The sequence below is a fragment of the Podarcis liolepis genome, assembly GCF_965112155.1.
Source record: "Podarcis liolepis genome assembly, chromosome: 16".
Classification (NCBI taxonomy): Eukaryota; Metazoa; Chordata; class Lepidosauria; order Squamata; family Lacertidae; genus Podarcis; species Podarcis liolepis.
In genome coordinates this window covers 295,309-308,305 of record NC_139567.1, presented here as the reverse complement: position 1 = coordinate 308,305, position 12,997 = coordinate 295,309, and the positions used below count along the sequence as shown (strand labels likewise).

Genomic DNA, 12,997 nt, shown 5'->3' with positions numbered 1-12,997 from the left:
TCTTGCGAAGCAGCTCAAAAAACAAAAAACCCTTTCGTCTTGCGAGTTTTCCGTCTTGCGAGGCATTCGTCTTGCAAGGTACCACTGTATTGCTTCATCTCTTTCAACTTTGTTATTCATTCTTAGATGAATGTGTGGTTTTATTCTATTGAAAATTGTGCAAGAGGAGTGACGAGCAGGTTCTGTCAGTAGTTGGGGACTAAGTTAGGACTACAGTAATTTACACATGCAAAACACCACTCAGTGTTGCAGACATCAAGTGATGAATGTGTGTACATGAATTCTGAGCTAGTGGCTTATGGCACTTATGATGGAAAGAAGCAGCAGTTTCACCAACTACATAACAATATGTTTTTTTTAAAAAGCTTTATGTAACCTGTAACTGTCTTAACAGATGCCTCTGCTAAGCAGCCAGTATCTCAAAGGACACAGAGAACTGTATCTAGCCCACTTGGTCCTTAGCTACATCACAATGGGCTATGTTTGGCAGGATGGTGAAAAAGGGACTGCAAAGGTACTGTCCATACCCATTTAGGGATGTTGAAGAATTTGATCTTCTATACATCCCAAACTCATCTGTGGATTGGACGTTAGGACTAATTCACATCATGTATTTAAAAGGCTATGATAAACAGTTATGGTTTTCGCCAAAGAATTATGGGAGCTGTAGTTTGTTAAGGGTGGAGAAAACTGTTCAGAGACCCCTGTTCCCTTTCCAGTTCCCAAGGTGGTTTAACAATGAATCCCTCTTCATAGTGAACTCTGTGACTCCAGGACCTGGGGAAGAGCTCAAAGGAGCATGGTGTCCTCACCCACACTCTCTTTTACCTGGAAGTGGTCAGGTGGGACATGCAAACTGGGAAATTTTTGAGGCTCCACCTGATCTCTGATATTTTGTACAAAGTGAAAAATAGGGTTGATGTTAGAGAGTTGGGTCTTGGAGTCCAGGCAAATGCCCAGGTTTGTCTCCACAAGGAGCTGGCACTGTCCTTTTCCCAGCTGTTCCTGGGTTCAAGGTTCTAGCTGCCCTGAAATATGACATCATTCATATATTAGAGTGGATTTGCGAAGAGCTTTTATTCTCCCACTTCTTCCAACAAGCCTTGATGGCGAGCAACTGTGTAGCTCAGTTTATAGAGTCTGAAAGATGCTACAGTGAGCCTAAGCTGCACAAGCAACCTAGTCACTTGGAGGCAGTAATAATAATGAAACAATGAATAATTCAACAGCTGTGCCCCAGAGTCTGTTGCCACATCATACTGTGATGAGGGTGCAACACTTGGAGCAGGTATGTCTGGCTGCATGTTGCAGGATTGCGCCAATAACATTGCAAAGGGCACATTTAGCCAAAAACACTGTGCAAAAGCCTTGAGGGGCAGCACAACAGTGCAGCATTCTCATGATAACAGGTTTAACTAAACAGCTACATCTTTGGGGGAGCATGAATTGGCTTGCTGCCATTTTGATTTCCAGGTCTTGCCACAAAACCTTGCCATCCCCTTCGTGGAGATTTCTCGGGTGTTAGGATTACCTCCAATCCTGGTTCATGCAGATTTTGTTTTAGTAAACTGGAAGAAAAGGAATCCTTGTGGGTAAGTATAAGAAGGAGGACACCTGGGCCTTAATGGATATAAAGTTGGTGCCGTCAGCCTGAGCTACACTCCTTAGGTCAACTGACACACACAACTAATATGGCTTCATCAGATGAAGGGTGACCAGATGGACAGAGGATGCAGGCTGGCTCCTGCACCTTCGATAGATGCATTGAAGGAATTTGTGCAGGTTTAGCATAACTACACTGTTGGATGTTCCATCTACTGCACAACTTTTTTAAAAAACAGAAAAATAGTATGATTTTAATTTTTTTTCACATTGTCAAGTACACATTACAACATCACAGATTCCTATATGACTATATTGTTTTTGTCTTCAAGTTTGAAAAGTGTCCAGAATGAGGGCCACAGAGTACAGAACAATATATTATGTTATTAAGTTATTGTATTTGTACCATTGTACCATATAAACATGGATCTGAGACATCTATTTGATAGCATTTGTTAATCAAATAAAAATAGCCTGTAACAAATATCATCACATTAGCAGTCACATCACTACACTTCTAATTGCTTAAGTTTCAAAAATTTAGCTTCAAAATTTAGCTTCAAACACTTGTTTGATGATGATAGAGAAACAAGTAATTGGTCGTGTTTTTTGTATTCGTAGTGTGAGTGATTGTCCCCAATTTTTTTTTTTTAATATGGGCAATACTTTCCAGAGCAGACCAGGGTCTATCCAAGGTACAGGGGAATAGTTGGGAGGGTTCTCTCTCTCCCGCTGATCACCCTAACCATGTGCAGCCAATAATGATTCAAATTTTGAGATGGCAAAGCTTTGATCAGTACCTTGGGAGGGATGGCAGTTTTAAAATTTTCAACTCCTATGTTGAGAAAAGTACTTTCAATTTTGATGAATTGTGCTTTTATATTTTGGGTTGGGTAGGGTTGTGTAAAAAATATTTTTTTCAGGTGTATTTACAGGGGTGTTTTTGGTAGACATTTTTCTTTTATTTTACATTTTTAAACTGTTGGTTTTAGATGTTCAGATGTTTGAATTGTTATCATGTTTGAAAGCACATCAAAGTGCAAGCAGATAAATAGGTACCCCTCCGACGGGAAGGTAAACGGCATTTCTGTGTGCAGCTCTGGTTTCACCAGACGTGGCGTAGTCATGCTGGCCACAAGACCCGGAAGCTGTGTGCGGACAAACGCCGGCTCCCTCGGCCAGTAAAGCAAGATGAGCTCCACAATCCCAGAGTTGTCTGCGACTGGACCTAACAGTCAGGGGTCTCTTTACCTTTACCTAAGCCACCAAAGAGAATTCAAATTCAGAAAGGTGGCCTATAAATGTTTTCAATAACAAATAATAAATAACCATTTGGATCTGCAATCCTACTGCTAATTAACTGAGAGTTAGCCCATTCAACTCAATAGGCCTTATTTTTTAGTAGACATGTATAAGATCGGCACTGTGGTAACTTCAGTGGGTCTACTCTGAGTAGGGCTAGCATTGAATACATCTTGGGAAGTCTGTAATAAAAGAGGAAGTCTCTGCTTTGTTTTTGTGCACTGCTGCAAGCAAGACAGGGCATTTGGGGAGATTTTGGTTTTCAGGAAAAAACCCAGTGCTATTATTTGGACTGGACTTTGCTCAGCAACTGACTTGGATCTTTCTATTTCCTTTCCATGTGTGTTTGCTGTTGATAACCCAATCTGTCAAAAGGCCTCTAGAAATTGAGTAAGTATTCGGGAAATGATGTTTGCCTTTCTCGTTCAAAGTCTGCTGAGGTCACTCTTCAGACTGCTTGAAGTTAAACAGCTGCAACAGTAGTTTATATCTGAATGCTTCTGAGAAATATTCTTTCTGCATTTGTGTCTGTATAGATTTATTACATTTTAATCCCAAGGTGCTCAGGCTGAGGTTTTTTCCCATTCATATCCCTAAAACAACCTTGTGAGTTTTGTGATCTGAATCCAGCTCTCTTTGGTTCCAACCCAATGTTTTTTAACATTACAGTACACTGGTAGAAAACAGTAGTAGATAGGTAGCCGTGTTGGTCTGCCATAGTCAAAATAAAAAATTCCTTCCAGTAGCACCTTAAAGACCAACTAAGTTAGTTCTTGGTATGAGCTTTCGTGTGCATGCACACTTCTTCAGATACACTGAAATAGAAGTTGCCAGATCCTTCTATATAGTGAGAAGGTGGGGAGGGGTGTTACTCAGAAGGATGGTGGGAATGGGAGATAGGCAGATAGCTGGGAGAGCCTGTTGACGACTCTTAACGACTGTAATAGGTCTTACAGGAAAAGGCAAGGGGTGGGAAGGTGAGAAATGGTTTAGTTATGTATAGTGAGATAAGAATCCAATGTCTTTGTTAAGCCCAGGTCTTTTCATGGTTTTAAGTTTGGTAATGAGTTGTAATTCAGCAGCTTCTCTTTCCAGTCTATTTCTGAAATTCCTTTGTAGTAAAACAGCTACTTTGAGATCTTGTATAGAATGCCCTGGGAGATTGAAGTGTTCTCCTACTGGTTTCTCTGTTCTGTGATTCTTGATGTCAGATTTATGTCCGTTTATTCTTTGGCGTAAAGTTTGGCCTGTTTGTCCAATATAGAGAGCTGAAGGACACTGTTGGCATTTGATGGCATACACAATGTTAGACGATGAGCAATTAAATAGTCCCGAGATGGTATGTGTGATGTTGTTGGGGCCAGTAATGGTGTTGTCCGGGTGTATGTGGCAGCAAAGTTGGCATCTGGGTTTATTGCAGGCTCTGGTGCCAGTGTCTGTGTTAAGTCTGGTTGTAGTATTATTGTGGGTTAGGAGTTCTATACAAGATCTCAAAGTAGCTGTTTTACTACAAAGGAATTTCAGAAATGGAAAGAGAAGCTGCTGAATTACAACTCATTACCAAACTTAAAACCATGAAAAGACCTGGGCTTAACAAAGACATTGGATTCTTATCTCACTATACATAACTAAACCATTTCTCACCTTCCCACCCCTTGCCTTTTCCTGTAAGACCTATTACAGTCGTTAAGAGTCGTCAACAGGCTCTCCCAGCTATCTGCCTATCTCCCATTCCCACCATCCTTCTGAGTAACACCCCTCCCCACCTTCTCACTATATAGAAGGATCTGGCAACTTCTATTTCAGTGTATCTGAAGAAGTGTGCATGCACACGAAAGCTCATACCAAGAACTAACTTAGTTGGTCTTTAAGGTGCTACTGGAAGGAATTTTTTATTTTGGTAGAAAACAGTTTGTGTTTGGCTGTTTTATGGGCACTATGCTCTGCTTAATTTAGTAAGCCAAATTTAATTTTCTAGGTACCGTATTTTTCGCCCCATAGGGTGCACCGGCCCATAGGGCACACCTAGTTGGGGGGGGAATAAAGGGGGGGAATTATTTCCCCCCCAACCCGAGCTTCCCCCAACCCCAGCCCCCAGAACAGGCTGCTATCTGCAAGCCTAGGGAGCCCGGCGGGAAGTTGTGCCAATCTCCCCAGGCTTGTGGATATCTGCCCAAAGCCCGGGGCGTGCTGCTTCAGCGTGCCTCGGGCTTTGGGATGCAGGCTGCTATCCACAAGCCTAGAGAGCCCTGCGGGAACTCCCGCGGGCTCTCTAGGCTTGCGGATAGCTTCCTGAAGCCTGGAGAGCGAGAGGGGTCGGTGCGCACCGACCCCTCTCGCTCTCCAGGTTTCAGCAAAAGCCTGTATTCGCCCCATAGGCCGCACACACATTTCCCCTTCATTTTTGGAGGGGGGAAAGTGCATCCTATAGGGCGAAAAATACGGTAAGTAAAACCTGTCACCAGACTACAGCTCAGATATAATTTTGTGGTGCAGTATTGTTTCTCCACCAGCATTCTGGTGTTAGCCTTGGGTGGAGGGTTTATTTTTATAATAAGGTAAATAGAAATCTACAACATTACATAGCTGCAATGTTCCCTTTTGCCACCTCATCCTCTCATTGCTTACACTGACCTCTGCAGTAAAAAATATCTAGTCCCAGGGTGGGGAACTCACAACCCACAGGCCAAACTTAGTCCAACAGGCCCCCCTTTTGGCCCATGGGGCTGTTCCCCCAAAACCATGCCCCCTGCCCCTCAGCTGACATCATATATCATGGATAGGCAAACTAAGGCCCGGGGGGCTGGATCTGGTCCAGTTGCCTTCTGGATCTGGCCCATGGACGGTCACCGTGTGGATCGGCATGGATCTGATCATTCAGGCTGCCCCAGCACATGCATTCAGTGGTGCCTCCTCCCACCCTCCTCCTGGCTTCTCCCTGCCCTGCCTAGAGCTGAGAGAAAGGGGGCTGGGCTTTGTTGGTGCCAGCAGCAGCAGCGTTAGCGCTTGAGCGGCCGCCATTGTAAGCAGGCTCAATTTGGGCTTTGTTGCTGCCAGCTCCTCTCCGGAGCCCTTTCGCACGCCACTCATCGTCCCACCACTGCCAGCCCCTGCCCCTCGCAAAACACAGGTAAGCAGCCACGAGGGCTCATCTGGTGCTGTGGAGAAGGGAGGGAAGAGTCAGGGGGGGGTTTTGCTTACCTCAGTAGAACGTGTCCTTTAGCTCTTGCATAGAATGCTGTGTCTTTTTATTTAAAATTCATATCTGGGTTATTTGTGGGAATTTGTTCTTTTTTCTTTTTTCAAAATATAGTTCAGTCTTGCTCCGAGGGATGACCCACCAGTCAATCAACTGATGTGAGGTGGGGTGTCTTGGACAGACATTTCTCTCTACCTTTGACCTTCATAACAGTCTCCCATGCCCTAGCACTTAATATCTTAAATTGTACTGTATTTTCTAGGCTTTCAATTCTGCCTTCCCCACAGGAATCTGGAACCCATCATTTGCTTTCCTGGTGGAGCAAGCCTCAGGGGCTTCATTCTCGTCACTTTTCTAGTTGAGAAAGCTGCCGCACCTGGGATCAAGGTAATGTCTGTCCCAAATTATTTGGCATCTTTTTCTTGGGGTGCCTTATGAGCAGAGATGAAAAAGAAATCTGATTAAGTTAGCATTTGAAGACAAATCTACCAAATACACGCTTTTTGAAATAATATGCAAACCAAAACATAGGTGTTCTTTGTGCACACTTCTTCGAATTTTGTAATGCACTTCTCCAGTCAAACAATGTTTATAAAAATGCATTATATTATTGCTTGCAAAAAGTGTGCATTAGTAAAAATTACAAGCCAACGTATGTTTCTTAGGAGATATTAGCACCAGAATGCTGAAGAATTTTCATGAGCTTTTTTTTTAAAAAAACCAAGAAATCTTCATTGCGATACAAAGACAAAACTGTTGCAAAATCTTTCCTGGGGCCTTTATGGTATCCCATGCAGCAATATTCTATGTATCCCATGCAGCAATATGATTCTATGATTCTAATATTCCTTCTTAATTGCAAAAGTCTTGGGAGTGTCAGTCACCTGCCTGTCCTCAAACTTGCCTCTTTTTAAAAAATACAGTGGTACCTCAGGTTAAGAACTTAATTCATTCCAGAGATCCATTCTTAACCTGAAAATGTTCTTAACCTGAGGTACCACTTAAGCTAATGGGGCTTCCCGCTGCCACTGCACCGCCATGTGATTTCTGTTCTCATCCTGAAGCAATATTCTTAACCCGAGGTACTATTTCTGGGTTAGTGGAGGCTGTAACCTGAAGCATCTGTAACCCGAGGTACCACTGTATATTTTTATTAAAAATTTCTTGGTTTACACATGTGCAATGTCTGGTTTTTTTCAAGTTACGTTTTCTACAGATCAGTTTCATTTGTTGAAACATTAGTGTTAGGAAGAAAAGGGGGAGGGGGAATGGTGAGTGGGGTGGGGTGGGGTGGCAATGCTTCTGTTCTACTTAGTGTATGTGTGGGGTTTTGTGGCAGCGTCACTTGTGTGGGTTCTCTTTACTATTTGCTTGTATTCCTTTGGTGGTGAGAGAGTTGGCCTACAGTGTGGTTGGTTGTAGTGAAATTTGTTTTTGTGTGTGAGGTGTGTGTGTGTTTTTGGATCAGGTTAGCCAGATTGATTTGAATGCTGTTGGCGGATTCTTGTTCTTCTCTTGTTGGGCTGTGTATGTGATAAAGGGGAACCAAACCAGGGTGAAGGTGTCTTCTTCTATTTGTCCCCATGTCAGTTTCAGTTTGTTGGTTAGTTTTTCTAGTAAGGCTGTTTCCCATACTATTTGATACCATTGGTCTATGCAGTGTCTGGCTATGATACTTCTGGCTGCTGAGAGTAGGTGTGTTATAAGCTCTATATAATGCAAGTGGTCATTATGATCTTGTACGGCCAGTTCAGGGATGAGTTCTAATACCTGTTTAGCTATTTTGCATATCTCTTGCAGGACTGATCTCCAGAAAGGTTGGATTTTAGGGCATTCCCACCACATGTGGAGGTATGTGCCTGTGGAGGTGCATCCTCTCCAGCATTTTGGTGAGGTTCCTGGGCTTATTAGCGTTAGTTTACGTGGTGTTAGGTACCACCTATAAGTAAGATTCAGAATGAGTTCTTTTCTTTTCACTGATATGGATTTAAAGGGAGGTTTAGACCACATTCTGATCCATTAGGTGAGGTTAATCTCATAGTCTATGTTGTTAGTGTTATTTTTTGTAAATAATTTTTATTCATTTTCCAATAAAGAGGGAAAAAATTCTTATTAATAACAAATCAGGCCAAATATTACCACATTCAAAAACAATAAACAATACAGTCAATTATAGAGTCCAAATTAATTAATTTCAATCGGACTTCCCATGTTCATCCTTTATCTTTCCACTATCTTCTTTGTTACTTCACAATTTTCCAATCCTGATGTTGACAATCTCCGCTCTCAATCAGTCGGTCACTGGTATAACTCACTATCTTGTTTTATTTAACCATTCCCTATTTCTATAATCACGCAGGGGGCTTTTCCCACATTGTTCTCAGTCTTAATATTTTGAAGCACAGTCCTCCTTCGATTACACCTCCTTTTTCTGCTTAGTGTTGTTTTAATAGGCTCTGGGCTTCCATCCGAGGTTGAAGTTACCGTATTTTTTGCACCATAACACTCACTTTTTTCCTCCTAGAAAGTAAGGGGAAATGTCTGTGCGTGTTATGGAGGGAATGCCTACGGGTGGCGGGGGGGGGATCTGCTGCAGTCGTGAGCAGAGGATCCATGGTTCCCCTTCCTTCCCTCCTCCGTGGCTCTCTTTGAAACAGCAAAGTGGGAGAAGAGCTGCTGAGTGGGGAGGAGAGAGGGACAGAGAGCCTGCTTCTTTAAAGGAGCAAAGCAGGAGAGGTTGGTTCCTTTAAAGCAAGCAGGCTGTCTGTCCCCCTCTCCTCCCCACTCAGCTCGCTAAATAGCAGCAAAATTTTTCAGCTCGCTAAGCCAGGGATGAGCGGGGAGGAGGAAGAAAAGCAGAGCCTGCTTGCTTTAAAGGAGCAAAGCAGGAGAGGAGAGGAGCCTTCTCCCCTTATACCCCTCTTCTTCATTATTAGCAGCATCATTCTCCACCCACCCCACGCATGCTCCTTGTCTCTTGAGTGCTTTTCCTTCCCTCCCCACTTAAAACGTGGTTACAAAGCATGGATCCACATGGATCCTCAGGATTTTTGCATTGGGCTACTCCAAACTCACTGTCAGATCACATGCCTGTGGCCACAGCATGAACTACAAAAATCATACATCCACTGTTTCGTTTAGAAATTTTTTTTTCTTGTTTTCCTCCTCTAAAAACTATTTGTGTGTTATGGTCTGGTGCGTGTTATAGAGCGAAAAATACGGTAATTTGGAACCTTGCACTGTCTTTGATCTTTCCAAACCAGCCAATATTTCAAATGTACTGTAGGACTGACTTTGCAATCCGTAAGTTACACAAAGATTGTTTCGGTTTCCCCATAAAAACCCAGCGTTCCAGGGCCCTCAGACAGCTGGCAGGCATCCAGAGTTTTCCATCACTCTCTTTTCAAACTGTATGATAATATTCCATGCAAGCAAATGCATCCTCTGTAAAGTACACTCCTTTTGTAATTCCAATAAAAAAAAATCTCCAATCACCTCCCCTTAAAGGAGACTTTTTCTGATCATGTCCTTTTTCTTTCTACATCAGAGTTTCCCGTCACCATCTTCCCTTCTCAGCCTGAGCTAATCTGAACATATCTGATCTTACTCTGCCAATTTTGATCAGGGCTCTCCGCCGAAGACTGTGATGATGCCAATACGTCCAATTATGTTATGGCTCCTGTGTTTGCTTTGGATAATTAATACTTTCTTGGTGAGGTTCGCCAAATCATGAAATAGCAGATATAACGAATACAAAAACACGACAGCCTCTCACCTCATTCACCAAGATGACAAGATAGGAGTCTTTTTGAAGTCTGAAACTTGGCCTCCAGCGACTGTGTAGTTTAGCAGATTTTTCTTTTAACTCTTTCCATTTAGAACACGCCTTTTTTTTTTGCCAAATCTTTTTAATTTTTAGGAAACAGAGACTCCTAGCTGATGAGACTGACTTTGGACAACACCCAGCGTCCCTGCCTCCGCTCCCCCCTGCCCTCATTTAACCCTGAATTACTGGCACAACTGGCTGTCCGATCTCTTGGGAGGCCGCTATATCTCATCGCCAGAAGCCAGAGTCCTCCCATTGTTTTTTGATTACTTTTTTTAAAAAAATAATATTTTATTAGTTGAATATAAGAACAACATACAAGCAATCAAATACAGTTCCCCCCCTAACCTCCCCCCCCCAAGCACCAATTACTTCCAGATAATTACATTAGTAATATAGTCAAATAAAAAAATTATTTCTCCAGTTGCTGGTTTAAAAAATATCATTCCACATGATAACAAGCAGTGTGTTAAAACAGCTGTGAAGGTGGATGAAGGCTGCAGCAGATAGGATCCACCAGTTCGTTGTGACTACTCATGCCATCAGAACAGAGCCCTACTGTGAAGACTGTGCGTTGGTCAGCGTGCACTGATCTACACACATAAAACAAATTCACGCACAGGACTCTTCCAAAACCCCAACCCCCCAAACCCTCCCCCCATGGCGATCAGCAAATGTCTACGGGGGGCAGGGATGTGAAATCTGGAAGCCCCTAGTCATGAACCGACACATGGGCAGTGGATACAGATTCAGTCATTCTGACTCACGGAACGAGGCAGTTGAGCAGCTCAACAGCTGTATCCATGACTGAGCAGCCCTTTTTAGGATCCACTCTGCTCACCCCGAAAAGGGGAAGGGGCTGGAAACGGTGCCCTAAACATAGTCTGCCTCCCTTTTTCCCTGACTGGATTAGCGCGCCCAGTGGGGTCACCACCCAGGGGTCGTAAAAGACAATTGAACTTTGGAACATGGAATATATGGACTTTGTCAGATAACACAGGCAGCGAACGTCCTAAACGCAGAACTGCCATCATTGCAAGAGAGCTGCAACGTTTTAACATCGATATTGCAGCGCTTGAAGACTCTCAAAGAGCAGGCGAGGGACAACTGAAGGAAGAAAAAGGAGGCTACACATTCTACTGGAAAGGTCTATCTGAACAAGAACATTGAATACATGGGTAGGCTTCGCTATGAAAAACAACCTTGTGAAGCTCCTGTCAGAAGTCCCTACTGGCATTAATGAGCAACTCTCAACCCTTCGAATAAAGTTCACAAAAAAACCAACAGACTACTATTATAAGCACTTACTTATGCACCAACACTGGATGCCAATGAAGACATTAAAGAAAATGTTTACTCTCTTTTTTTAAAAAATAATTTGTATTAACTGGCCAATCACATCAAATTAAATCATATCACATAAATTCCGAATTACAAAGCCGAATTTTAAATTTTGTTGGGGGGACCCATATTTCAAGATCCGAAGGGGGATTCTGATCATCTTCTTGCTGCTGCGTTAATGTCCCAGTCAGTCCCAATCAGTCCAAACAAAGTTCATAGTTCTATCCCATCTTATCTTGCTGTTTCCACATCACATCTTGTTCATATATTTTCTCTTTTTTCTTTATGATCTCTTCCTTAAGCCGATAAACACCAATAGTAATAATAGTCCTGTGTGAATTTTCCGTTCTTCCAATCCTCAAATCGAGATGGTTTCCATATATCGTCTCCTTCATAGATAACATCACTCTTTCCATCATAGTCTTGTAAAGCTGTTGCTCTTAAGTCCCACTGAGGAGTTTAACCCACAATATATAAACAGCTCTATTTCTCTCTTTCTCCTCCCAGACTCAAGACCTCCGACAGAACTTCCCAATATGGCGACGGCATTTTTAACTGCATCATTCCCAAGCTCTTACACATTCCACGCTCTTCTTAAAACGTGCTTTGGTTCAAAAGTTTATCTCCACATAGCCTTAAATCCACAGCTTAAGTCCTTAAAACGACATTTCTGACTCATAAGGGGAAGGGATTCTTGTTTAATCACATAGGGAAAGAAGGAAGAGGTTTTTTTCCCCTCCCCCATCAGTCATTTGCCGTACCTTGTCTTGGCGTATCTTCTCATGTTTTATTCTTATCTTGTTTTGTCAGAGATCTCTTCTGTTAACAGTCTTTACTCCCCCTTCTTTCTTGAAACATATGCATTCCTTTCATCCAAATTGTTTCCTTTGAAGTTCTGCATCTAGTGGTGCGAATCAGGGACGGCGTTCAGGAGTGCTGAAATCCCACGGGAGGGCTTTGTGCCTAGTGCCCCCACCCCCACAAATTCGGGGGTGGTATAGGGCACAGCAGGCAAGGGCCGCCCCCCCAATCCTGGGGGGGTTAAGGAGGCTAATTACCCCCATCATAGCCTCCAAATTACCTCGTGTGGGTTGGAGAGATGTTATTGTCAGCCATCTTCCAATGCGCCCCCTAGTGGCCTCCCAAGAAAATGTTTACTCTCAGCTGGATACAATCCTATCAGAGACACCTAAGGAAGATAAAATTATCCTCCTGGGTGATTTTAATGCAAGAGTTGGGTGAGATTTCGATCTGTGGCCTGGGACTATTGGGAAAGAAGGAGTTGGCAACAGCAACCAGAATGGAACCTTACTTTTGTCGATATGTGCAACGCACAACCTTGTTATTACCAAAACACTCGTTTGACAGAAAAATAAATTTAAAACTTCAAGGAGGCATCCTCGGTCAAACCACTGGCACCTCTTAGACTGTTATTGTCCATGCTAAAGATCAACGTGATGTGCTCCTTACCAGAGCTATGACGAGCGCCGACAACTGCTGGACAGATCACCAACTAATACACACCACGATGGCTATCAAGATTATACCTCAACGCAGGCTTCAGGGAAGAAAACCAAGGCGCAAAATGAACACTCAAGCCCTTCAAGTTCCCATTAAGCGAGATTGCTTCCAAACGACTCTTAAGGACCATCTGCTTTCAGAATTCCCTGATAACATCAAGGAACACTGGACCAAGCTAAAAACATCCATTATTGCAGTCTGTGAAC

The 12,997-nt window shown here is 43.0% G+C and overlaps 1 protein-coding gene across 5 annotated transcripts in view; it reads left to right on the top strand.

Annotated features, from left to right (window-relative positions):
* The window catches only part of LOC310695750 (indoleamine 2,3-dioxygenase 2-like), a 56,323-nt gene that overhangs the window by 7,102 nt on the left and 36,224 nt on the right, over positions 1-12,997 (top strand). For 4 of the 5 annotated variants that reach the window (XM_083480657.1, XM_083480656.1, XM_083480659.1 and 1 more), the window contains exons 3-6: positions 395-514; positions 1,474-1,592; positions 3,280-3,294; positions 6,391-6,490. In XM_083480657.1, coding sequence (XP_083336783.1) covers positions 395-514; positions 1,474-1,592; positions 3,280-3,294; positions 6,391-6,490 — 354 coding nt within the window. The remainder of the gene's footprint in view (positions 1-394; positions 515-1,473; positions 1,593-3,279; positions 3,295-6,390; positions 6,491-12,997) is intronic. The other variant, XM_083480660.1, reaches the window with a different exon arrangement.